The sequence below is a fragment of the Onthophagus taurus genome, chromosome 10, assembly GCF_036711975.1.
Source record: "Onthophagus taurus isolate NC chromosome 10, IU_Otau_3.0, whole genome shotgun sequence".
NCBI lineage: Eukaryota > Metazoa > Arthropoda > Insecta > Coleoptera > Scarabaeidae > Onthophagus > Onthophagus taurus.
In genome coordinates this window covers 1,883,850-1,909,594 of record NC_091975.1, presented here as the reverse complement: position 1 = coordinate 1,909,594, position 25,745 = coordinate 1,883,850, and the positions used below count along the sequence as shown (strand labels likewise).

The following is a 25,745-nucleotide window of genomic DNA, read 5'->3' as shown; positions in this document are numbered from 1 at the left end:
AGATGATGCCAACAATGGTTAATGAAAAAATTAAAAAAAAAATATAATTATTACAGGAGTTAAAATGTCCGGTTCACATTCAATTCGTCGCCTTCGTATAAAAATTACAAGGTACATTATCTCCCGAGCTTGTTTAATTTTTTTTACTACCTTCTACAATGGAAGAAGAACAAGAATAAGTAGTAAATAAATGCTACAATGCAATATTGAAACATTTCCTTTTAAATAATGTTATATATTTACATTTAAATCCCTCAAATAAAATGATACACAGTCTTTTAACATACAGTTAATTATTTATATAAAAAAATGATTACATTACACATTGCAAATAAAGGACTAGAACAAAAAAACATAGACAAAAATTATAATACGAACATACAATGAGTACGCGAAAGAATTTCTTCTTGTTTTCTTTTATTAAATTAATTTTTTTAAGAAGATCCAAGAAGTTACTTCCGGTTTTTCTTAAAGGTTTACACGTTTGGTTCACCTTCCACTACTACAAATGATCCCAACCTGATTAATTTTAACACAAACAAATTTATTTTATATTTTTAGTAATTTAAAGTATTAAATTACCTCGATATCCTTTTTCCGGAATCTTGATTTCCATGTAATTCATCTTTATTATCAAAGGTATTACTACGAATCAATTTTTGTTGTTCAGGTTGAATCCAAACTCGTTTATCAATAGTTTTATTACTTTGCTTTTTACTTTCCTCGACTCTTTTCCATAAACTCGCGATTTTACTCGTAATTTGTTTCGAATTCGAACCGTTCGAAGCCAAACTACCATTACTGCCGTTTCGTTGTTGATTCGTACTTTCCGGCATCGACGACCGCTTAACAACACCCCCATTTTTTAAACTTTGACTCGAAGTAGACGGTTGTAAGCTGCTTCTTTTCGTGACATCTTTCGCATCGACGCTTGGGGATCGATAAAAAGTTTTTGGTTTCTCTTGGTTATTTAAAGGGGGTGTTTTTTGTGGTTTTGGAATTGATTTAGGTGGTGGTGGTGGGGTGGCTCTCGCGATTTTTGAAGGTTTCGGAATATTACTCGTTGATGGGATTTTACTTGGCGCCGATTTTGGAATTCCCGAAACTGTTTTCGGTTTTTCTTCTTTAACAAAAGTCCCTTGTCGTTCTAAATTCGGCGACTTTGTTGAAGTAGAATTCGAATGTTGTTTTGGTGAATTACTTTTAATCGGGCTTTGTTGTTGTGGTGGTTTGGAAGTAATAAAATTATTTTTTTGAGTTGGGATATTCGTCGATTTTGTTGATGGTTTAATTAATTTTGAATTAGTTAGTGGGGTTTTGTTAACATTTTTCGGTGGGGTCGTTTTTGTTACCAAATTTTTATTTGTAGGACTCATTTTATTACTAATCGGAGTTGGTGAAACGATTTTACTTGGTGGGGTTGTTTTAACGTTTCGATGGTACAAAGATTTTCGGTGCCCACGAATCGCTTTCACTTTTTCTTCATCTTTTTCTACGACATCTTCGGGTTTAACAATTTTTGGTTTTCCTGGTTTAACCTCACCTTCAAAATCAGACGATTCAGAATTTTCGATGTTTTCAATTTCAAAACTATCTAATTCTTTCGTTTTAATTGTATCATCTGTTGATTGTTGATCAACAACCGGTATATGAGGTTGATTGAGCCCCCAACTCTTGTGATACGTTCTATAATTAGAACCCCCAGAGTTTTGCTCGGATGAATCTTCTTCGTTTGATACCAAACTTAATGTTTCGCATTCTAATAATTCATCCACTTTCGTTTTAGTTTCATTTAAAGTTTTGAGCACTGTGTTAGCCTCTTTTTGTAGTAAATAATGTAAATCGGGCGAATTCGGTGATGTTATTAACATTACAGCTGAAGAATTATCTGTGATTACCTTTGTTTTGAATCGATCCCGGTTTTCTAACCTTTTTTGAATGAAATTTTTGCGAATATTAGATTGGGAACAATTTCCATTTAATGTACTCTCTGTGATGCACGTTGATGTTAAAGTAGAAGTTTCAGAAATTGTTTCTTTTGATGAAGAACTTTCAAAATTTTTTAAGATACTTTCATCAATAACTTGCGTTTCAAATCTAGATCGATTATTTAACCTTTTTTCTCTCGCCGTCATTTTTGGGCTACTTCTTGGAGGAGTTCCTGAAGTGCATGTAACGTAATCTTCGGAAGCTTGCAAATCAATCGTGTAAGTTTTATATCGATCTTTAGACAGGTTTCTTCGCTCTTTTGGGGTTAACATTTTTCTTTGCTTTTTAGGAGTCGAATCGTTACTGCTTAAATCACTTTCCAATGGGGTGCTACTATTTGCGTCGGAAAATAAAGTTGCATCATTGTCTAAGTGGGTGATGCAATCTTCGAAGATTTCAGTTTCAGTTCCCATGGCTTCAGTTTGAGCGTCAGCTAAAGAATTACAAATATCCGTAATTTCATTGAAAATCGATGGGGGATTAACATTTTCAATTTCCGAGTAGGGTACTTTCACATTAAACATCGGATGCGAGTTTTGTCGATTCTCAGAAACAAATCCGTTAATTAAAAAATCCGTTTTGACATCCTCGGCTTCGCTTTGTAAAGAAGCCACACTTATCATTGAGCCTTCAAGGTCTAAAAGCTCAACATCGCCTAAAATCGAAGGGGGATTAACATGATCTAAGTTAGATATACTCCTGTTTTCCAACGATTCAAAACTTGTCGCTTGATTTAGCGAGTTTGTAAGTGCTTTTCGTATCATTAAGTTCGGTAAAGATTTCTTTCTTACCGTTAATTTAGGACTTCGTTTTGTTTTATTAAAATCAAGTTCGTTTATCGAGCTTGTTAATGAATTCAAATGAGAAGGTGGTTGGATCATGTCCAATTCAAAAGGACCCGTGCTATGAGCCATCGCGGCTTCCATTTGAAAAGTGGTCGCGATTCGGGTTGCTTCTATCGCAATTAAAGTTGATTCCGTTAATGTGCTCATATCCGTCGTGAAATTGGCCTCTTTTCTCGCATAGTCATCGCTAAATGTTATTACTTGCGGAACAGAACCGGAAATACTCGGGAAGCTAACATCGTTTGGTGAAATATCCGTCCAAGTTTCACCACCATCGGTAACAGAGTTTTGTAAATCTTTTTCTTTTTCCATTCTCGATTGAGCTTGTAATACTAATTCGGCTGTAAATCGATCTAAAGATTCGATCATCGCATCCGGATCTAACATTCTATTTACAATCTTTTCATTTTCAATTTTTTCTTCAACATTTTCTTTTTCACACCCACTCTTCTTTGGTTCGATCAAAACCTGTTCTGTTGCGGGGGGTGTTTTCAAAGGTTCGTCCCTCGTCGCGTGACTTCTGCCTGCGTCTGACTCGTCTTCGCCTGCCGTTATTGGTGGTGGTGCGGGACGATGATCGTGAATCTGCTCGAATTCGAGCTGATGAGGTATGCTTGCGACAGCAGACGCAGCAGGTGCGTTTTTTGGATCTTTTTGTTCCGTATCGGGGTGTTGAGACGATTCTGAAGATTTACTTTTTGGCATTCCCGATGATATACATTGCTCCAACAACGCTTGTTCATTCTCGACGGATCCAACTGAATCGACACTTAATGAAGATAAAGATTCTTGGCCGGATAAATTTGAATTATTAATCGGTTTTTGTTGATTATTCGATGATGCTGGTTTCATACTAAAAAAAATTATTTAATATTTTAATTTAAAACATTAATTTTTTATGTTTTACCTTGCTAAACCAGCTACACTTCCATCGACGGTTAAATCACTTAAACTCGATCTTAAAGAAAACTGGCACGGACTATTTTCGACGGCGAATTTCTCAACTTCATCCTTAGCGATTAAATAAGTCAATTTTCGGTCTTTCCCATCTAAATAATTGTTATCTGGAGTTACTTTGTTAAATATTTTTGAGTTGTTATGTTTTGGTTTAGCTTTCGGCATCCCAGATTGTATACACTCAGCTAAAATATTTTCGTTATCCCCAGATAAATTACTTCCGCTATCATCTGACGTATAATCTTTTACGTTACTATTATTTTTCTTTTCGTTCGGCGATGATAATATGCTCAAATCGGATTGGGAGCCAGCATGACTTAAAATCGCCGGAGTATCTTCGGTACAATAAGTTTTCACTGTGTCACCACTCCCATTATTTTGCCCAAATCTTCTTGGTAGAGGTATTCCACTTCCAGATGCTGGTCGTTTTAGTGGGTAATTGTACGATTTTGCACCGGGGGTTGCCTGAACGGGTTCAACTTCTTTGTGCCTACACAATTTGTGAAGAGAAAAAACGTATGAAAACGCGACCACGTAGTATAAAGTGATTAAAACAAAAAACATCATGAAAATAAAAAATAAATAAGATGATAAAAGATAATTAATAATTTAGAACAAAAAAAAAATGGATTTGGTCGCGTTTAAAATAAAATTTTGACATATGACAATAAATAAATAAAAGAGAAAAAAGGAACTTTGATTTTCCACCAAATCAAAAACATTTACCTCCGATTTTGCATCCCAATATTAATACAATCCGCTAAAATGTCTTCATCGCCTTCATTTTCAGAGATGTGTATCTCCGAATCCGAACTGATATTCGCCGGTTTTTCAGGTTCAACATCTTTCTTTTCGTCGTTTTGTTTAACTTTTTCCTCAACATTGACATTCGTTGCGTTTGCACTCAAAGTACTCCCACTATTTTGACTGGTTGGGGGAGAAACCTTTATAACAAACAAAAATAATAACAAATATAAATTTTTAATAAAAAAAAGTACCTTTTTAAAAGAAAATAAATGATGTAACACAAACATATTAAAACAAAATCGTGTTTTAAATTGATTTAAATATTTTTTCAATTAAATTATTATCAAAGAAAATTAGATAAAATCGACTTTAATCTAATTTATCGAAAATCCTTTAATTTTTGATATCAAAGGTGATTTCTTAATAATCATAAACGGAGTTTAAATGATTTTTTAAACTTTTAATACATGCGCGCGGACAATTAGTATGCGCAATTTAAATTAGTTTTATTTTAGTTGTTATTTAGCGCTAAATAATAATAGTGTTAGACTAGATAGCTTGGCAATTTCTGGTGCAACAAGCACAACGCCAACTCTACTCTTGTACTGCCTGAACGGCAGTCCTGGATCAAAAACGAACATTCTCTGGATCAGGCAGATATTTGCAAGCTCTCAAACGCCGGAAGGGGTTGGGGCAGGAGTATACTGCCAGACACTTTGAATTAAGCAAGCTTACAGCCTGGGTACATACTGTACTGTATTCCAGGCGGAAGTAACAATCGAAAGCTGAATAACAAATAAAACTAGAACTAACACTACACCTAGAACTACAAAATACAGGGTTTAATCATGTGTCTGAAAATGCATGGTTAAACCCGAATATAAAACAAGAATTTAATCATTATCAATTTAAGATATAACACCCAAAAATAAAGTTAAGTTACCTTTGGCAATGTCAAATTTCGATCTTCGTGTTCATCAATAGTTAAACTACTCAAACTCGTTGCCGTGGAAAATTGTACTGGAGTACTCTCCTCTTTAAATTTAGTAACATTATCTTCAAAAATACTTGGTTTTTGAATACTTCGAGGTGCTGGTTGAGGTCGCCCATCAGCGGCCGTTCTTTGAAATAAAATAGCTGCTCGAGAAGTGGATGGGTATTCTAAAACTTTTCGAGGGCGCGGACTCGGCGGCATCGTTTGCGATGGAGAATCGGGGATATCCGGGGAAACAACTCCGCTTGTAAAACGACTAAAAACGAATCATTAATTGATTAATTACTAATGTTTATAATAATTTACCTAATTTCAGAAACGATTGAGCTTCGATCATCGTGGATAGAGTGTTGCTCAAAACTATCCAACGAAGCCAGAGAACTCGAACGCGAAAACATTAATGGAGTTTCTTCGGCGTAATTTACGGTTTGTTCGAATTTAACGGCTTTTTGATTCTCATTCGGGATTATTTCGCGTTTCGTTTCATCTTCTTGCGAAACGTTTTGAGAGATTCTTTCTTTATCTTGTCCTGTTTTACCTTTCAAATTTTCATTCGCTGGAATTGAAGTTAACGATCCAAAACTGCTCACTCTCGAAAAATAACCCGGAGTTCCTTCTTCGCAGTAATTAACCGGCTTTTCCGGCGACATCAACCCCGAATTAAATTGTAACTTTTCCGATTTCCTCGCCGTTTCAATCTCTGAAATATCTTCGGTTGAACAACGATCTTTTTCGTCGATAACATTTTCTTCTTTTTGAATTGAAGATGAATTCTGCGATGTTTTTTCGTTGTCGATTTTTTCTATTCTCAAATCGGACATTGATGTAGCCGTTGAGAAATTTAAAGGTGTCCCTTCCGTACAATATGTTTTAACGGTGTCTTGTACGTATTCGTTTTTAGGTATTTCTGAGTCTGAATCGTCTTCGGCGTATCTTAAAGAATAATCGGTTGGTTGATCTAAATCAGTTTCGGCGTATGATGTTGTAACATATTTTTTTTGTTTTAAATTATCTTGTTTCTCAGAATATTTTCGGCTAAAATCGATTGGTTGATCGTTAGAATCCGTTTCATCTTCAATTCGTTTCAATCTTTTTTGTGTTGTGTATGGAAGTGATGAAGATCCACCACTAAACGTTTTTTGATGGAAATATGAGTTTGAAGATGTTTCATTGAGGTTAATCGATGAAAACGCATGACACAAATCTTCGTCTTTCTTTTCTTTTAAAAAGGTTTTTTTGAAATCTTTTGGCGATTCTAAATTATCGTAGGTTTCTCTTAAGTTTTGATCTAAATCTTGTAATAAAGCTTTTTGTTTCCTTGCACCTAACGTTGGTAAAACTGGAAGATCCATAGCTTTAGCTGTGGCGTCCATTTGGGGTAATAAGCTATGGCTGGGGCGAGAACTTAATAAATTTTTTAAAGCAGCGCTTGAGCCCATAGCAATCATTTTATGTTTTGAATGATTTAAACTTCTCAACATCGCCGGAGCCCCCATTTGCCATAAACTTTCTTGATCTTGCCCATTTTTCGCTGAAAGATTCCATAAGGTACCACAAGCGTTACTAACAATGGTCAAACTAGGTGATTTTAATTGTTCTAAAAGTACTTGAAGACAATTATGTTTCCGTAAGATTTCCCGATAATCCTCTCTTACAGCGATTTGAGATGAAATGTTTCTAAGTATCCCACCCGAATTTTCAATAACAGCTAATGATTTTGATGGAGTTTTGTAAGATAACATATCAACTAAGAAACCTAACGCTCCATCTATAGCACAAATTTCCGCTTTATTTTCTGTACAATGAGCCGATAAATTCCATAAAGCCGAAAGTATTGATTTTAACGTATTCTCTTTACTATCAACCATCGCCGCTTTCATTAATCCAGTTACTGTCCCAACTTCTTTTAAAATTTCTTTGCTAACTGAATCAGCTCTCCATGATAAATTTCTAAGCACGCTTGCTGTCACTTGTCTTAATTCATCACTGGGACTTTGTAGTTGTACAACAAGAGCTCGCATAAATTCGCGAAACGAACAGAGAAGAGCTTTATTTCCGCTATCACCAAATGTAAGATTTGTTAAAGCCATACACGCGTAACGTCTCATTAAAATGCATTGACCATCTTCGTTCGTGCTACCATGAATTGAGTGTTCATTCTCAACTAAATTAGCGATTACGTAAATCCCTCCAAGTTGACAAATCGCTTGACGATGACCCTCATCAAACGAATGTTTCATTAAATGCGCTATCGTAGCGACGGGATGTTTATCGCTTGCGGTATCGTCACCGGAAGATATTGATGGATCAGGAATAAATTCGGTGTTATTTTTTAAAGCTTCCGTATATAATCTAGCTTGTTCTAATAACTTTAAAACCCTTGTTTCTCGTTTGCGAAGTTTCTCATCCGGTTGTGAATGCACCAAATTATGTAAAGCCTCGGATGCTTTCTTTCGTGAATCGGCGTCTTTATCCGATTGAACTAATTGCACCAGAAGGGGTATACAACCAGATTGTCGCATTGCTAAACAACTTTCAGGGCTTGTACTTAATGCCAAAAGGGTTTCTCCCATATCGGCGTGTTCTTGCCCCCCCAACATAGCTAATAAACTATAAACCATATCCATTTTTGCTTCTAATTGTTGTGAAGATCTTCGTGAATGATCTGGGCTACTTAATACGCGATCTAAAGGGGCGCCACCGGAACTTGAAGCAAAACTCATTACGCTTGTTTGATCCATTCGAATCGCGGTTAAATTATTTGTCATTGGACCTAAATTTGTTGGTTCTGAATTCCACATTGTAGTCGTTCTTTCAACCGGCCATGTTCCATGGTATAAACTAGCTCGACCCCTCGTTGGTTGTGATATTGGTTCACTGCTAACTGACATGTGAGTACTGGATACGCGGCCGCATTCATCTTCACTTGGAATATTTTCATGGTCAATTTGATCAAACTAAATTAATATAGTTTAATATTAAAAATTTAAATATATTTAATTAAATCTACCTCGTCTGGGGGTTTCGTTTCGTGTAAAAATTCCACGTCAGTTGAATCCATCGTCGGATTTAAATTTGTTTTACTTTTGGTTACATTATTGCTTAAAAGCGTTTGACATTTTCCCTATAACAAAAAATTAAATTAAACAATTAATAAATATTATAAATAAATAAAGTTTAAGGTGAAACACTTAAATTTAATGAGAAAACAAATTGACATTGCAAGTCCAAAAAGGGGACATTTAACCTTCATGCTGAGGAGAGTCGATGATTCTTTTGTGGAGGTAAATGAAAAGGCATCAGAAACGTTTGGGTCAAGGTGAACTTACTGTAGTAAATTGTATCAAAAGAAGGTGACTATTAATTGGATAATAAGGATTTAAAAACGCGAATATGACTTAAAATGGATATATTATCAATAAAAAATCTGGATAAGTTAATTGATAAGATACAGAAATTAGTAATTTTAGATTTATATTTTTTAAATTTCCTTTATTTTATTAACTTGATTTAATAATAGACATTATATTTGATTGGTAATAGATTTCAAAAGATGGCGCTTATGTAAGCCTCGATATTTCTTGACTCTAGCTTTCTGTTACATTTTCTAAGGTTGAGCTGCATAGACACAATGTCTTCTATTTCCAGAGTTTTGGATGCTATTAGTGATACCTAATCTCTTGGCAACTGTATCTAGAATTCTGGATAATTTGTCTATCATTTTGTAAACAATAAGTAATCTATGCAAACATTATTCCAACAGTGTTTAGTCTCGTACAAACAGTAAGTAATCGTTAACAAACAAATCCAGATTCCTGATAGTTTAAATAAAGATAAATGAATAAAACATGTGTCATAGAAAATCGAAGAAAGATGAGTTATAATTTGAAAAATTTGGTAAATTTTTTAATACAAACCTTGAGACCTTTAATTTTTTCTCGCGAATCTATTGACCTCGACCTTCAAAGTGTGATTTTCCAAGTCCCCACCCTTATTATCGACCGGTTAAAGCCCTTAAACGTCGAACGGTTGATATTTGAGAAACATCAAAAAGAAAAGTTAACTATTGAAAATAAAAACAACAGCAAATAACATTTTAATAACATCCCACGGAATCAATTTTTCTTAAGAAATCGTCCAATTAGCGTTTGTTGTTTTCAACGCCTCTTCAACGATGCAATTAATAGATCGACGGAACGTTTCACTTCCTCCACAATGACTAATTTGACTTTAAATAGATCGTGCGCGGCTATTAATTAAAATTGACCCACCACCACCATCACTCACATAAACATGCTGACCTTATTAATAATTTTATTTCCTATAAATAAATAAATAAAAAGTCTGAATCAAACCAAGAAGGAAAACTTTGAGTTTCGAAGCTGCTTGGCTTGAAGAGAATCTGTAGTGGTAGCAACAGCATGCGTGATGTGAATTTTTAGGAACCGGTCACGTAAACAAACTCAATTTAGACGACGGAGTGAGAAATTATTAGCCGAGTGTGTAGGGAAACGAAAACGAAAGCGAAAACTACGAAGAAACAAACCGATTTTCTTTTAAAAGCGGCTCGAACGGCGCCTATGGTGAAACTGAACGTCCGCGCTCGCTGACATATACACAAACAGAGTTTTCCCAAGCGCAATGCAGCACTGCGTTTGCCCAAAACGTAACCTTCCTGCATCCATCTCATTCAAAATTTCAACACTAATAAAAACATGTTTAAATTATACACTTATTAATAATATATTTTTAAATAAAGTAAAGTGACCCGATATGGACGATTGCGCAAACAAATTGAGAGAAATTAACCACTCGTTTTTAAACGTTTTCTCAGATACAAAAGAAGTAAAAGCGTCTCTTATAGGCTTAACGACCTGTTAAATTTATGTTAATACCAACCGTTTTAACCTACCGATTTCAAAATGATTTTAATCTAATCAAAAAGGAAAGACAACTTTTAAGGAATATGATTTCTTATCAAATTATCTTATTTACAAAGGCAACTAATTTATTTATATCACACTTAATAAACTTTTTAATCTTTATTACCTCATCTGACTTACCTGTACATCATAACGTTCTTCATTTGATATTAAAGGATCTGCGAGTTGTTGAACATGTTGAGTTCTGCGCCTAAGCAAACGTACTTCCTCAAGAAGTGCCTCATATTGTGACATTGGCACCGACATCAGAAAAGATCACCTGTAAATATTGTTACGAATGTTATTGTTGTTATTTCTAGTTCTTTAACAATCATTTTGAAACTAAAAGCTTTCAAATCAATTCCATTCATTTTAATCTTTTTATGGTGTTGTTTATAAACATTTCTGATAACTAAGCACGTTTCGGTTAAAAGAGTTCATCTTCAGAGATAAATTTAACATCTTTTTGTAACAAAATCGAAAGTAAAATACCTGAACACCTCCCCCATTATGAGGCTTTATCGATTTTTAACTCTCCGACGACATTTAACCTATCATGAAACCCTTCGAATTTAGGTGAACGATACAAAAATTTACTATAAGAGGATTATATAAAGTTATTTAAAGAAGGAAAAGTAAAAATGACGATGAAGATGTATTCTTTAAAAGGAGATGGGTAAAGGTTGTTTTTGGCGATTTTAAATCGTCGCAATCCGAATAGGGACGGTATTTTCTGAGGAAACGAATCCTTACCATGTTTTCCATTCGAAATGAAGGGGATTCGGGCCAAAACCGGCGTAAAATCGCGGAAAATACGGTTAGAATACGCGACCGACGCACACACAAAACAATCTTGAAGATAACTATTTTTATTTTTGTGTGGTTGGTTATTGACAGACCCCACGACTCGTAATAAATAGGGAATTTATTTTATCGGCACTCGTATAGTTGGTAGTAAAATAATTTTATTATTATTTTATTTTAAATTAAAATTAAATAAAAATGAAATAAATAAAAAAATAATTATTTTATGACATGTTAATTTTATTAATAAATAAAATCGTTTTAATATAACAATTTATTAATATTACTTAAGTATTTAATTTAAAGTATAGCCAACATTTAAATTTAAAAAATTCTTAAAAAGCTTTTAAATAATAATTCCAATTTCCATGCACCTTTTTAAAAATACATCTTTTTTTTTACTGCCGAAATCTGTTCATAATCTTATAATTCATAAATAAATTTCCTTAAACCCTCCCTTTATAACCTCTTAACATCATAACCTCACTTTATTATAAGATTATAAGCTTCTAAAATGTTTGGTATAATAGCTTCAGGTCGGCTTGTAAGTACCAAAAAATCATTTTGTTCTAATTATTTAACTTCAATTTCATTTTTAAGGTACAAACGGAATTTCAACAAATAGAACAAACAAAATTTATAACCACAATCGTTGATGCCGATAACATAAATCACATTGTGGTTTTTCTTACCGGTGTTATGCCATTTCCCGAAGGAGCCGCTGGTATGGTGTATTGGAGTTGGCCAGATCCAAATGCGCCTCCAAATTGGCAACTTTTAGGTTATATTTCTAATGATAAACCTTCTGTAATTTTTAAAGTATCTAACTTTAAGAAATTACATGAAATGGACGTCGGTAGTAACATTGCTCCGTTTGGACAACAAGCTATTTGTCATAACGCACAAATTGGAATATCTTTAGGTAATAATAATAATCTATATAAAAATGGGATTATGAAAAGTGAGGTTATGTTACTTTTCAGAGCCGATAGTGAATATACAAAACGCCCAACCGGTTGAAAACGCCAATACTTATGCTACATTCGCCCAAAAAATGCTGGATAACTTTACTAATTACATTTTAAGTTATGGAGTAACTCAACAACAAATGATTCCAGATCCTAATACGACTTACGTTCCATTACCAGCTATACAAAATTGGTTTACTAATTTTCAAAGAAGACTAGCAAATAATCCCAATTTTTGGAAAACATGAAAACTTAGTTTTTATAGAGCACTTTATATTGCATTTTAAAAATAAGCATTAAATCATTTCACCTTCCGTTACTCTCAATCTTTTGCACTACAATTTCGCTTTAAATATCAACTTATTTACATGTTATCATAGGTAGTGTTTTTAATTATAAAAATAATATTCTATATCAATAAATCATATAATAAGCATTAATTTTCATTATCTCAAAATTTATAACTTTTCATTACAACCAACAGATGTCTCTTCATGATGTTACAAATCTTAATTTTTAATATATTTGGCTTGTTTATTTATTGTAGTGTTTCTTTATAATGGATTACTATTAATAAACGAAAAGATAAATAAATTTGAAATTAAAAAAGTAAAACTTTATGATAAAAGATTCCTTTCATTGACAGCCCTATGTTCACCTATGTTAGTGAGGTTAGAATTCCTGAACAACTTCAAAACATTTCATCTTAAAGTGAATAATTTTATATTAATCCCAATAAAATGGATAATAAACCGCAAAAAATGCCTAAAGTGGCCAAGGTAATCTTACACATAAAAAATAAATTATTTTACTTTAAACTTAATAATTTTAGGTTAAGAATAAGGCCCCCGCTGAAATACAAATCACGGCGGAACAACTTCTTCGTGAAGCTAAAGAACGTGATTTAGAAATCCTTCCGCCTCCCCCTAAACAAAAAATATCAGACCCAGCCGAATTAGCGGACTATCAACACCGCCGTAGGAAACAATTTGAGGATAACATACGTAAAAACCGTACTGTGATGTCAAATTGGATTAAGTATGCTCAATGGGAGGAATCCCAAAAAGAAATTCAACGTGCGCGTTCTATTTATGAACGTGGTTTGGATGTGGATCATCGTAATATTACGTTATGGTTGAAATACGCTGAAATGGAAATGAGGAATAGACAAGTTAATCATGCCCGTAATTTATGGGATAGGGCCGCTACAATTTTACCGAGAGTTAATCAATTTTGGTATAAATACACTTACATGGAAGAGATGTTGGAAAATGTGGCAGGAGCAAGGGCTGTGTTTGAACGTTGGATGGAGTGGCAACCTGACGAACAAGCCTGGCAAACTTACATTAATTTTGAATTAAGGTATAAAGAGATTGATCGAGCTAGACAAATTTATGAAAGATTCGTTATAACTCATCCTGAAGTAAAACATTGGATAAAATACGCTCGTTTCGAAGAAAATCATGGTTTTATTAATTCAGCGAGAACAATTTTTGAGAGAGCCGTTCATTTTTACGGCGACGATCATTTAGATGAAAAATTATTCATTGCGTTTGCTCGATTTGAAGAGAACCAAAAGGAACATGATCGCGCACGAGTTATTTATAAATACGCTTTGGACCATATTCCAAAGGAAAACTCAAAAGAATTATACAAGGCATATACAATTCATGAGAAAAAATATGGTGATCGTAGTGGAATTGAAGATGTGATTGTTTCAAAAAGAAAATTTCAATACGAACAAGAAATTTTACAAAACCCAACTAATTACGATGCATGGTTTGATTATTTACGATTAATTGAAACAGAAGATGATTATGAAGTTATAAGGGAAACTTACGAACGAGCTATCGCAAATGTACCACCATCAAAAAATAAACAATTTTGGCGTAGATATATTTATTTATGGATTAATTATGCGTTATTCGAAGAATTAGAATCGGAAGATTTTGAAAGGGCACGCCAAGTATATAAAGCTTGTTTGGAGTTACTCCCTCATAAAACATTTACATTCTCAAAAATTTGGTTATTATACGCTCATTTCGAAATAAGACAAAAAAATTTAACAACTGCACGTAAAATACTTGGGATGGCTATTGGGATGTGTCCAAGAGATAAATTATTTCGTGGTTACATCGATTTAGAGATACAATTAAGGGAATTCGATCGTTGTCGAATTTTGTATCAAAAATTCTTAGAGTTCGGCCCAGAAAATTGCGTAACATGGATGAAATTCGCCGAATTAGAAAATTTATTAGGCGATAACGACCGAGCCAGAGCAATTTACGAATTAGCTATCAATCAACCTCGATTAGATATGCCCGAATTACTTTGGAAATCGTACATCGACTTTGAAATAGCCCAAGAAGAATTTGAAAACGCCCGAAATCTGTATGAAAGATTATTAGAACGAACTGTCCATGTTAAAGTTTGGTTATCTTACGCTAAGTTTGAATTAAATTGTCCAGGAGAAGACGATATTAACATAAGATTAGCTCGGAGGGTTTATGAGAAAGCTAATGAGACTTTAAAGAATAATCCCGAAAAGGAAGCGAGGGTTTTATTGCTTGAAAATTGGTTGGAATTTGAAAACGGACAAGGTGATGATACAATGAAGGAAAAAGTATTAAATAAAATGCCGCGAAGAACGAAAAAGAGGCAAAAACTTATCGCTGAGGATGGTACGGAACAGGGATGGGAGGAAGTTTTCGATTATATCTTTCCTGAAGATGAAGCAAGTAAACCTAATCTTAAATTATTAGCTGCGGCTAAAAACTGGAAGAAACAAAGTGAAGTTAACGAAGATGAAGAAACTTTAAATGATTAAATTTTTTAATAAAAAAACAAATTAATTATTTTATTATATAAAAACAAAATTAATTAACATTTTTCAACAACTTGTTTAATTTAGAATTTGGGTTTACTCTTCCTTTTAAGATAACATACGCCATAAGTCTGTGTAACACCAAAAAGAATAACACATACAAAATAGAAATGAAATAACCATTTTCACTTAATCCCATTTTCTTTAATAGATCCCTTGGACTTGAATAATAACAAAAAGCATCCTCGCATATTGCGGGTCCTCTCGCACGCAATATCGCTATTAAATTTGCTGAGTATGTGTGATAAACATAACTGAGTGAAGTCAAGATTTTCATTGTTGTGGAAAGTTGATCTCCGTATCCATTTGTGCAAATCGACAAAAGAACGAGAGCCACTCCGATTGTTGATCCAACAACAGCTCCTTGAGCTGGATTAAAAATTGTTGCTATTACCAATCCGAAACCTTGTGATGCAAAACCATAAAGAATTAATGATAGGGTGAACCAAAAAAATCTATAGGGTTCATCTGTTGGTTGTCCGGTCATGTAGTAAATTAATAAACATAAAATTGTGGTACCAATACACTAAATTAAGAAAGAAATAGTTTTTAATAAAAGTTTAATAAGTTTTAATTAAAAATTTACTGGTATTGGAAAAATCGATAAATTTAAAGCTAAATAATAAGCTTTCAAATTGTACCATCTATTCATGTATTCTCTTTGAAGAATTTTCATTTCAAATGGATCTAAAACGTTTAAAATAATTACACAAAACCATTATAATAACGAGTATAGTACATATTAAAATCATTGTAATTCCAAAGGTAAACATTAAATAATTATTTATCGCATAAAAGATGAAAATATTATTAACCAAAGTTTTCGCGTTGTTCCCCATTTGATAAAACAACAATCCTATAAAAAAACCAGTAAAAATATTATGTCCTATTTCAATCGATAAATGTAGTTTATTTCGAAAAATCTGTTTAAATCTTCTTGACATTAAGACTTTTACTTGATACCACAGCGGTGGTAAATCTTCATATGGCCATATTACACCATCATTTTGAATGTTGTTTTCGTTATATTTGCATTTTTTAGCTTGATTGGATAACGAGGCATGGAATTCATCATTTTCGGCTATTAATTCAATTAAATAATCGGCTGGGTTATAATTTAGTGGACACGATAAGTTAATTTCGTTTAAAAATGGTATAATTTCGCCGGGTTTCCCTTTGTAAACGCATCGTCCTTTTACGAGAAAGTAAACGTTATCAAATAAATTAAAAACGTTATCCGACGGTTGGTGAATTGTGCAGATTATTGTGCGACCTTCTCCAGTTAACAGTTTTAATAATTTCATGCAACTTAAAAGGGTAATTTCATCTAATCCACTGGAATGTTAAAATAATTTTTTGTATTGAGTGGGAAATATATTCTTTGGTGTACTTACGTTGTTGGTTCATCTAAAAAGATAACTGGTGGGTTATTAACTAATTCTAACGCTATTATAAGGCGTTTTCTTTGCCCACTGGAAAGATATTGAGTCTCCGTTTGTATACATTGTTCTAAACACATTGATTTTAAAATTGTTTTGAGCTAAAATTAATTTTAATTAAAGAGAAAATTTGATAACTTTATGATTACAGTTTTTTCTTTTTCGCAATCAGAAAGGCATTTTCCTAATTTTAGATTAATTGCGATCTGAAGACATTCTTCAACTTTTAGATGGTGTTGAACAACGTCATCTTGCATGATGTAAGAAGAGATTTTGTGAAACATTTTGTTGTTTCTCGGCTTATTATTGATGTAAATATCACCTTTAACACCATCATGACTGAAAATAAAACGTGTTTTAATCTTTTATGAGATTAACGTTGATTTGTTTTACATTAATCCAGCTAAAATATTTAATAATGTTGATTTTCCCGCCCCGGAAGGACCTAAAATTCCTGTTAATTCCCCACTGGCGAATTTACCGTTTAAATCACTCAAAACCTTTTTATTTTCTGCATCAAAACGAAATAAAAATTAAAATAAAATTGGTTTAGAATCAAATTTTACCTGAAATGAAGTAGGTCAAGTTTTTGAATTCGATATCAACGTACATTTTTTTAGTGAACCTGTTGAAATGGATGTAAAAATGAAACTAAATTGGCGTTTGCGTTATTAAAAGTAAATTTGTTACCTGTGGAGGTTTATTTATCAAGAATAGAGGATAATTATTCATTTTAACAAAAAAATTGATTTGTTTTCAGTCACAGGGCCACTTAAATGTTATAACAGGTTATTAAAATCGTTTGAATTCCATTAATTTTTTATTAACGACTTCGTTAAAAAATTTCATTCTGCATATTAAGACATATAAAAATAGATTTCTTAAAAAGAGACTAGACAACAAATTATTTCGTTTACTTTCATTGTAATTTCTTAATATATCTCATAACAGGATGATCGGGTGTTAATCGTACCCGCAAACAAAAGTAACTAAACACCCGGTGCAACAATAAAAAGCAAATTAAAAACCCCGCTTCGATTTGATAATTTTTTCCACTCATTCCCATCACTTTTAAGACGCGGTTTGGGTCGCTAAAGTAGCAGAAAATCGTTTCGCACTCGATTAACCCGCGATTATTTAAAATGCTCGTTGATAAGCCGACGAATGCATGATAAGGAAAGCTAATTGACATCATCAATTCGATTTTTGAGTCGACAACTTCCCCTTGTTCGACTCCATACATTCCTAAAAGAATTAAAGGGATTGATAGAGCTGAACCGACACAAGCGCCGATCTAAAACGAAAGAAACATATATAAAAATTTAATAATTAACAAATAAATCGTTAATTACCATCGGGCTAAAAAGTGAACCGATCGCAAAACCAAATCCTTGTGATGTAATTGCCATTAATAGACTTATTAAGCAAAACCAAAGAATTCTTTCGATTTCAATAGGTTGACCCGTCATTGGATATGCGATTAAAAGAAAAATTATTGTTGTTATTATCTAAAAAAAGGTTTATATATATATGTATTATAAGTAAGGAATTTATTAAAAACTTACCATGATTGGTAACATCGCTATTGTTAAAGCAGTGAAATAAGCTTTTAAACTGTACCAGCGGTTGAAATACTCCCTTTGAAGAATTTTAACTTCGAAAGGATCTAAAAAAGACATCAAAGTTTCTTAATTTGGAAAAAGGAACTATTATAATAAAATATAATTTTAAAAACTTTTTTTAACATCTAATATACACCATTGTTTATAGAAAATATATTTATTATATATACATTATTTATATACACCCTTCTTTTCGTCTTTTTTATGGAAAGGCTTTGAATTTTTTAATGAATAGAAACAAGGTTAAGGATAATCTAAAAGAATAATATTCAAAAATAGGATAAAGTTATCCCAGATGACATAATTATTAAATGCACCATTATAAACAATAAGATATTTCAATGAGATAAAACCGTTTTAAATTCTAAATTTAAAATATTCAAGTCATCCTCTTTGTATACAATTTTTATCGATAAAATTGATTCAATCGATTAAATCAATAAAAAATACAATTTTAATCTGATAAATAATACAATAAATACTTACATAATAAAATCGGTGCCATAATATGGGTAAACATAAAATAAACAACAATTCCATAAAACAATTTGACGTTACTTAAAAATTCTGATCCGGAATTTCCGATGTTATAAAATAGAATTCCAAGAAATAACCCACAAAAAATATGATGACCAAATTGTAAAAAAAGGCCCGTTTTGTTTCTTTTTAATTGGAGAAGCATTCGTTTAAACAAAATGAAAAATTGGGTGAAGAAACTGTTAGGAAAATCCGTTTGATTATCGAAATCGTCATCAAAATCTTCGATTGTTGCTAAATAATTTTTGTTTATTTCGTCTTTAAAACATTCAGCACCATTTTTTGTTGCGGTAGATAATTTTTTTGTGACGTTGTGGTCTGTTTGTACTAATTCAATAACTAAAAATAAAATTTTGATTTAACTGTATTCATTAAAAGTCAAATTTACTATAATCCGCTGGGCTGTAAGTTATCGGGCACGGAAAACCAGCGTTTTCTAAAAAATTCACCAAATTTGAAACGGTTCCGTTATAAATACACGATCCACTGGACATAAAATAAACCTAAAACATCTTTTTAAGCAATAATTTTTAAATAAAATGATGGTTTAACCATATCGAAGAGTTTAAATAGTGAATCAGATGGTTGATGAATCGTACAAATTACAGTTCGTCCTTGTAAAGCTATTGATTTTAATATTTGAACGCAAGTTTTCATCGCAACGTTATCTAATCCACTGAAAAATTAAAAATAACAATATTAAGAAAAGTTAAAATGAAATAATATGAATTATTTACGTTGTTGGTTCATCTAAAAATAACACAGGTGGGTTATTAACCAATTCCAAAGCGATTGATAATCTTCTTCTTTGTCCACCTGATAAATTTTCAACTCTTACATTTAAACATGTATCCAAACCTATTACATCTACAACTTCTTTTAACTAAAATTTAAAAAAAATAAATAAAATTTAAAAAATTTGTTTATAATTATTGAAAAATGTACTTTTTTTCTTTACATATATTTATTCTTTATGAAAGCTTTAATAGAATTATCATCTCAAGCTGCACGAGCTGCACCTTTCCATTTCTGCACGACATAACTGCTATAAATATAGCAGCTAATGTGATCATCGACTTCAAAAAAGTTGGCAGAAACGTTGTAATCTGCACTAATAGCAGGCTATGCTGGCGCTTAGTAGGCATCGAATTGCATCATCGTTAGTGAGATCTGTTTCTAGGTCTATGTCTAGTATTAGTTCTTGTTTTAATTCAATAAAAAAATATACAACAATCTAACTAAATGTCAATTTGACGTTGATTGTCAATTTTGACAGCTGTCAATTCGAATTGGAAAAATTTTGATAGCGTTGCTTAGTTACGGCTTGGTTACCTTAGTTACCAACCATTGGCGGCCATTTTGATCGAAATGGACCAATAAGAATAGTAGCGGTTCGTAAGAAATTTTGGCGGGAAAATTTAAACATTATTTAAAATTATTTAAAAAAAATGAGTACATTTTTCAATGATAATCTTTATATACATACAACATTTTGTTTATCATCTTCTGTATATTCTTTCCCCAATTTTAATTTAGCCGCGATATTCATAGATTCTTTAACAGTTAAAAGTGGTTGTAATAAATCTTCTTGCATGATATACGATGATAATTTATGAAATTTTTTCATTTCTCTCGGATGATCGTTTATTAAAATATTCCCAGTTACTCCATTATGACTAAAAGTAATTGCTTTAATGTCTAATTAATTTTTATTATCTTAATTTACATTTGTCCGGCTAAAATGTTCAATAGAGAAGTTTTTCCGGCTCCACTTGCTCCTAAAATACCAATTAATTTTCCCGATGGAAGTTTTCCATTCACTGAGTGAATTATTTCAAGATTCCCTGTGAATTAATTGAACCTAAAGTGACTTATAAATGAGTTGCTTTAAAAATTAATTTGAAATGTTAATTTGTTAATTAAAGGTTAATTATTTCAATTGCTTAATGAAAATTTGAAACGAAATATGGTTCATAATAAAAATTATTAGTTCCTTATCTGAAAGTGTTTTTGTATACTTAACGATAAGATTTTTTTATGTTCTTGATAACAACCTTTTCAATAATAACAATCAACAATACCCTTATTATTATCATAAAACAGATTCAATTTAAACTTACCTATTTTATAAGTTAAATTTTTAAATTCTATATCAACCGGAGGTCTTTTAGTGACCTTGGTTAATTTGATGCCCTTTTCCTGCACGTTCATTTATAAAAAATAGGTCACTGTCGCAATAACAAACCACAAAGCTTCTCTGTTTAAAGCCCACAAATTCCGATTTAGAAATGATCAACTTTTGTTCCGTTTTGCACTTTTAAAAGGTCACTATCTCTCGTTTTTTCGTTGTTAAATTATTTCGCCAATATCGTCTCTGCATTCCCATGACGTTGAAATATTCGTTGTGCGAATGTATAGCTTTAGAACATGCGCCCTGCGGAAAATCGAATCTAAATTTAGTTTTCACGAAAAATCAAAAGTTAAACATATTAACTTTTGTTAACTGATGAAGAATGTGGAACAAATTAAAGACCAATTAATATATGAATATATAATATGTGAATATATTGAATTTTTCTACAAACTAATAAAAAAAGCCGAAAAGATTCCGATTCCGACAAAATTGTCTGTACTGTAATTACAAAGGCACGCATAGTGTAGTTATACATTAATGTTGGAACTCTTGGACGAATTTCCATTGGGGGTATTTTTAATGGATGCTTCTTGGCAAAGAAACATGCTAATGATAGTTTAGGTTTTCCAAAACCTAGATCACTACCAGAGCGAACTAAGCCAGTTCCCTTTGTTGTCGTAGCTGATGACACTTTTTCCATGAAACTATACCTTATGAAATCATATGCATTTAGAAATCTGTATAGTGAATAAAAAGAATAAGTTTTATATTAATATTTTTATTAAACGTTAAAAAAATATATAAAACAATTTTTTTAAAAACTCATCATTGATCTAAATTAAAAAGTTTAATCAACGGTCTCAATTTCATTTCGATAAGAGAATACTTTTGCGATAATCGAAACCTTAACGAAACATAACTAGCCAATTTGAAAGCGACCAAAAATCCCACCAAAACCAAAGTGGGGATGTATTGATCTCTCTCATCCATACCCATTTTTTTCAATAAAAACTTTGGATCTCCAAAGTAACAAAAAATGTCTTCGCATTCGAACGGTTGTCGTCCGTTTAACATGGAAGTGGTTAAAGCAACCCAAGCGTTGTATGGAAAACTGATTGACATCATTGTTTTTGCAGCTTCCGAAGCTTGATCCGCATGGCCGATGTTGTAAACGGCGATTAAAACTATTGGAACTGAAATCGCTGAGCCTAAAGTCGCACCGTGCTAAAAAGATTAACAGTAAATTAATTAAAGAAGTAAATAAGTAGTGATTAAGTACCCAAGGGCTTAAAATTGAACCGATTGCGTAACCGAATCCATCAGCAGTTAATGACATGATTATGTTAATTAACAGGAACCAAAAGAAACGATCGGATTCCATTGGTTGTCCTGTCATCGGGTAAACGATTATTAAGTAACAAAATGATGTTAAGATCATCGTTGGCAAAATTGAAACAGATAATGCCAAGAAGTATGCTTTTAAACTATACCATCTATTAAAGTATTCTCGGTGGAGAAGTTTCACTTCTTCAGGAACTAAAAAAATATCAAGGTAATTTTATACTGTGAGTTAGGCAACCAATCAAACTCAAAAATTAAGTATACAATTTAAATACTTACAAACTAAAATTGGGCTAAGCATATGAGTATACATTAAATAAACGATTGTTCCAAAATAAAGTTTAACATTTGCATAAGAATTAACTCCAGAATTGCCAACATCATAAAAAAGCATTCCAAGGAATAAACCACACATTAAATGATGTAACATCTCCAAGAACAACATAACTTTATTCCGTTTTAATTGAATAAATTTCCTGTAAAGTAAAATTCGAAATTGATCGAAGAAACTGACTGGATATTCGTTTGAGTTGTCGATGTCTGCGTCGTCTTGAGATAAAGCTGGTTTGCAAAATTTTTGGATTTTTTCACCCGTTATTACTAAAGTTTTTCCATTTTGCATTTCTTTACTTAATATGCCGGTGCTTGTTGGATTAAAATAGAGTATTTCAAGAACTAAAAAATAATAAATTTTATTTAACAATTTTGATTTTTTAAAGATTTAATTTACTGTAATCTGAAGGACTGTAGGTTAAAGGACAATCAAATCCTAAATTAGATAAATAGGGCACGATTCCATCTACGGTCCCATTATAAATACAATAACCTTCAGATAAGAAATAAACGATATCGAACAACTTAAAAACCGAATCTGATGGTTGATGAATCGTACAAATTATAGTTCTTCCTTGATTTGTCAATGATTTTAACATTTCTACACAGTTTTTCATTGCGACATTATCTAACCCACTACAAAAGAAAATTTTTAATGTGTTCTCAAAATTTATCGATTAAATTGTATTTATTTACGTTGTTGGTTCGTCCAAAAAAATAATCGGTGGATTATTAATTAACTCTAAAGCTATAGTTAATCTTTTTCGTTCCCCACCCGATAAATTTTCCACTTTGGTGTGTAAACACTTTTCCAAACCCATAACTCCTAAAACGTCCTGAATTACGACCGCTTTCTCTTCTCGCGAATAATTATTGCCTAGTTTTAAATGAGCGGCGATCGTCATCGATTCCTTTACGGACAAAAGCGGTTGAAGAAGATCTTCTTGCATCAAATAAGCGGAGATTTTACGAAACTTTCGCATGTTTCGAGGTTCTTGGTTTACTAATACTTCACCGGAAACGCCTGATAATCTATAAATATATTCAATTTATATTGAGAAAATTTTGTTTTTGTGCACAAATTTTAAAATGTTTCATTGTTTTAGATTAAATTAAGAATATCTCAAGATAGCTTTCCTACCTAGATAAAGTGGCATTTACTGAAGGGTATTTGACAGTGTCAGAATGCGACTGCACGTTTAAAGGATGTTTTGCCAGAAACGTGTAAACACTCGCATACTCTGGAACCAAATAACATTTCCTATTCTTAATTTAAATTCAAATCTTAATTTATGGCCAGCAACATAAATTACAAAATCCCAATACTTCCTTGATAATACTTTATCTTTTATTACTAAGTCTAGCTTTTCTAGTTTTTACAAGTAATATACAGTCTAGTCTTCCATTGGTAATATTTTGCTTTCTGCGAACAGTATTTGATCATCTGCCAATATTTATACTTTTACAAGCAGTATCTACTCTCCTATTAGCAGTGTCTAGTATTCATTTAGGAGTATTTAGTCTTTCGCCAGCAATACCTAGACTTCTGCCAACAGTATGTAGTCTAGTTTTTCATTTGCAGTATTTAGTTATTATCAGAATTAGAAAAAAAAGTGAGTCATGTCAAACAAAATCGCAATTTTCAAAATCTAATTTAGCTGATAACAATTTTTAATGTTATTTCTAATAACTGTAGATACATAACATATTGAGTCAGATTTATTTTTTCTATATATTCATCTCTTTGTTGTTAGTTTCCTAGAAACAGCTACGATAAAAATGACCTTCACTCGAAATAAAGCAGGGACGTATTGTGTGGATAGACATTGATTAAATTTTAATCGAGAATTTGAACATGACTATCACAAAACGAAAAGTGTCAGTAATTATGTTCAAATTTCCTGAATAATTTAAAACAAATTGTTTACGTCCAAATTAGAGTCTTTATTTTGTCGCGAATCGTGGACTTTTTATTTATCTTATCTTTCTACGTAAATTCCAAATAAATTTTTAAATAATAAACATTTCGCGTTTTATTAAATTATACGTTGTTGACTAAATAAATTTAAATCCAACTCTGATTTCTTTTTTCAACTTAAACGTCTGGAGGTTTTCAAATTTGCATTTATTTCAAATTTTATTTACATATAATTTTGTTTATTTTGTTTTAAAATAGGTTAGATGTTGAATTGATTGGCATCAAATTAATGGTGTATAAATAACTCGATTTGATGGTATTAACAGATAATAAAATAAACATGGAACTTACAATTGGCCGGTAAGCACGTTTAATAAAGTTGTTTTCCCCGCTCCACTAGCCCCCAAAATCGCCACTAATTGACCGGGAGAGAATTTTCCACTCACAGAGTGCAAAATTTCTTTATTTCCTTTCAAAATTTATAAAAAATGATATATAATGTATAAGAATAATAATAACAAAAATTATAAGAAATTTCAGTTAAAATCGTCAACTTACCGGTTGCAAAGGATATGTTGTTGAATTCGATTTCAACCGGTGGTTTTCGGATCACTTTCATTAATTTACCTTTATCATTCATTTTTAAATAACTTTTTTATCACAGTAGATTAAAATTATATTAAATGCATCACCACAAAAAAAAAGAATTATTTAGAATTTCTCTTTTAATATATTGATTTAAAGATAGACTCTGCTACGTTCAGTGTGGTTCTTCAGTTATATTAATCACAGCGAGACTAGGCGAGGCTATTCAACTTGTAGGATTCGCACAAGTTGTGCAAACCGAGAACTGTAGCCGACTGCCGCATTCGCGCTTGAAAAACTTTTAAATGTTCATTAAGTGGTTCCTCTTTAAGGTAAAAAATCAGTTCAATCCGATAATATTGATTATTTATCGTAATAAATAGATAAAAACAAATTTTTATTATGGAGAATGCAACTTATTTCACTGATACCGTTAGATTTTATTTTCCAGCAAAAAGTGTTGCGTTAAAGAAACTCCAGTGAAAGGCTAAAGTGGGCATCATCGTTACAACACTTTCATACACTGACGGCTTCTTTTGTGTGCGAATCATTTCCTTTCGAAGCGAGTCTAAAACGTTCATTGTGTTTTTTTTTGAGGACAATGAACCTTGAAATAATCGGTTTATTAATAGATCTTATCATTAATTGCTTTTTTTTACCAAAAATTAATCAAATTTGTGCAATACAAAGTTTTTTTTATTTTAACGAAGTATTAAGTTGGTAATT

General features: G+C 32.0%; 6 protein-coding genes across 9 annotated transcripts; 2 read left to right on the top strand and 4 right to left on the bottom strand.

Moving 5' to 3' along the window:
* Positions 1 to 276: 276 nt before the first annotated feature.
* Positions 277 to 11,297, bottom strand: LOC111428436 (uro-adherence factor A-like). Of its 3 annotated transcripts, none has more exons than XM_023063942.2 (9): positions 11,208 to 11,297; positions 10,596 to 10,734; positions 8,543 to 8,656; positions 5,839 to 8,489; positions 5,482 to 5,788; positions 4,518 to 4,735; positions 3,742 to 4,281; positions 583 to 3,687; positions 277 to 519 (listed from the first exon to the last, which is right to left on the bottom strand). In XM_023063942.2, the coding sequence occupies exons 2-9, from the start codon at positions 10,719 to 10,721 to the stop codon at positions 477 to 479; spliced, it is 7,104 nt and encodes a 2,367-aa protein (XP_022919710.2). In that variant the 5' UTR covers positions 10,722 to 10,734; positions 11,208 to 11,297; the 3' UTR covers positions 277 to 476. The 3 variants fall into 3 exon arrangements, with proteins under 3 accessions (XP_022919710.2, XP_022919712.2, XP_022919711.2); XM_023063943.2 differs by having other exon boundaries at positions 409 to 502; XM_023063944.2 differs by lacking the exons at positions 10,596 to 10,734; positions 11,208 to 11,297 and adding an exon at positions 9,450 to 9,529.
* A 313-nt stretch (positions 11,298 to 11,610) lies between these two features.
* LOC111428255 (protein OPI10 homolog) lies at positions 11,611 to 12,666 on the top strand. Its single transcript, XM_023063697.2, has 3 exons — positions 11,611 to 11,802; positions 11,859 to 12,180; positions 12,242 to 12,666. The coding sequence occupies exons 1-3, from the start codon at positions 11,773 to 11,775 to the stop codon at positions 12,472 to 12,474; spliced, it is 585 nt and encodes a 194-aa protein (XP_022919465.2). The 5' UTR covers positions 11,611 to 11,772; the 3' UTR covers positions 12,475 to 12,666.
* A 196-nt stretch (positions 12,667 to 12,862) lies between these two features.
* Positions 12,863 to 15,112, top strand: LOC111428252 (pre-mRNA splicing factor crn). The gene is made up of 2 exons (XM_023063694.2): positions 12,863 to 13,005; positions 13,059 to 15,112. Exons 1-2 carry the CDS (start codon positions 12,967 to 12,969, stop codon positions 15,051 to 15,053), a joined length of 2,034 nt encoding a protein of 677 aa, XP_022919462.1. The 5' UTR covers positions 12,863 to 12,966; the 3' UTR covers positions 15,054 to 15,112.
* On the bottom strand, positions 15,103 to 17,314 carry LOC111428254 (ATP-binding cassette sub-family G member 4-like). 2 transcript variants are annotated; one of them, XM_023063696.2, is made up of 8 exons: positions 17,240 to 17,314; positions 17,116 to 17,174; positions 16,943 to 17,060; positions 16,699 to 16,888; positions 16,505 to 16,650; positions 15,850 to 16,445; positions 15,697 to 15,797; positions 15,103 to 15,636 (listed from the first exon to the last, which is right to left on the bottom strand). In XM_023063696.2, exons 2-8 carry the CDS (start codon positions 17,159 to 17,161, stop codon positions 15,103 to 15,105), a joined length of 1,731 nt encoding a protein of 576 aa, XP_022919464.2. In that variant the 5' UTR covers positions 17,162 to 17,174; positions 17,240 to 17,314. The 2 variants fall into 2 exon arrangements, with proteins under 2 accessions (XP_022919464.2, XP_071055697.1); XM_071199596.1 differs by having other exon boundaries at positions 17,116 to 17,254.
* Positions 17,315 to 17,356: 42 nt separating this feature from the next.
* LOC111428253 (ATP-binding cassette subfamily G member 4-like) lies at positions 17,357 to 21,124 on the bottom strand. The gene is made up of 10 exons (XM_023063695.2): positions 20,829 to 21,124; positions 20,435 to 20,552; positions 20,195 to 20,384; positions 19,446 to 19,591; positions 19,261 to 19,384; positions 19,097 to 19,211; positions 18,658 to 19,047; positions 18,115 to 18,215; positions 17,902 to 18,057; positions 17,357 to 17,843 (listed from the first exon to the last, which is right to left on the bottom strand). The coding sequence occupies exons 1-10, from the start codon at positions 20,917 to 20,919 to the stop codon at positions 17,469 to 17,471; spliced, it is 1,806 nt and encodes a 601-aa protein (XP_022919463.1). The 5' UTR covers positions 20,920 to 21,124; the 3' UTR covers positions 17,357 to 17,468.
* Positions 21,125 to 21,604: 480 nt separating this feature from the next.
* On the bottom strand, positions 21,605 to 25,539 carry LOC111428439 (ATP-binding cassette subfamily G member 4-like). The gene is made up of 7 exons (XM_023063946.2): positions 24,993 to 25,539; positions 24,786 to 24,903; positions 23,213 to 23,548; positions 22,914 to 23,152; positions 22,463 to 22,858; positions 22,122 to 22,378; positions 21,605 to 22,066 (listed from the first exon to the last, which is right to left on the bottom strand). Exons 1-7 carry the CDS (start codon positions 25,072 to 25,074, stop codon positions 21,668 to 21,670), a joined length of 1,827 nt encoding a protein of 608 aa, XP_022919714.2. The 5' UTR covers positions 25,075 to 25,539; the 3' UTR covers positions 21,605 to 21,667.
* Between the last annotated feature and the right edge of the window lie 206 nt (positions 25,540 to 25,745).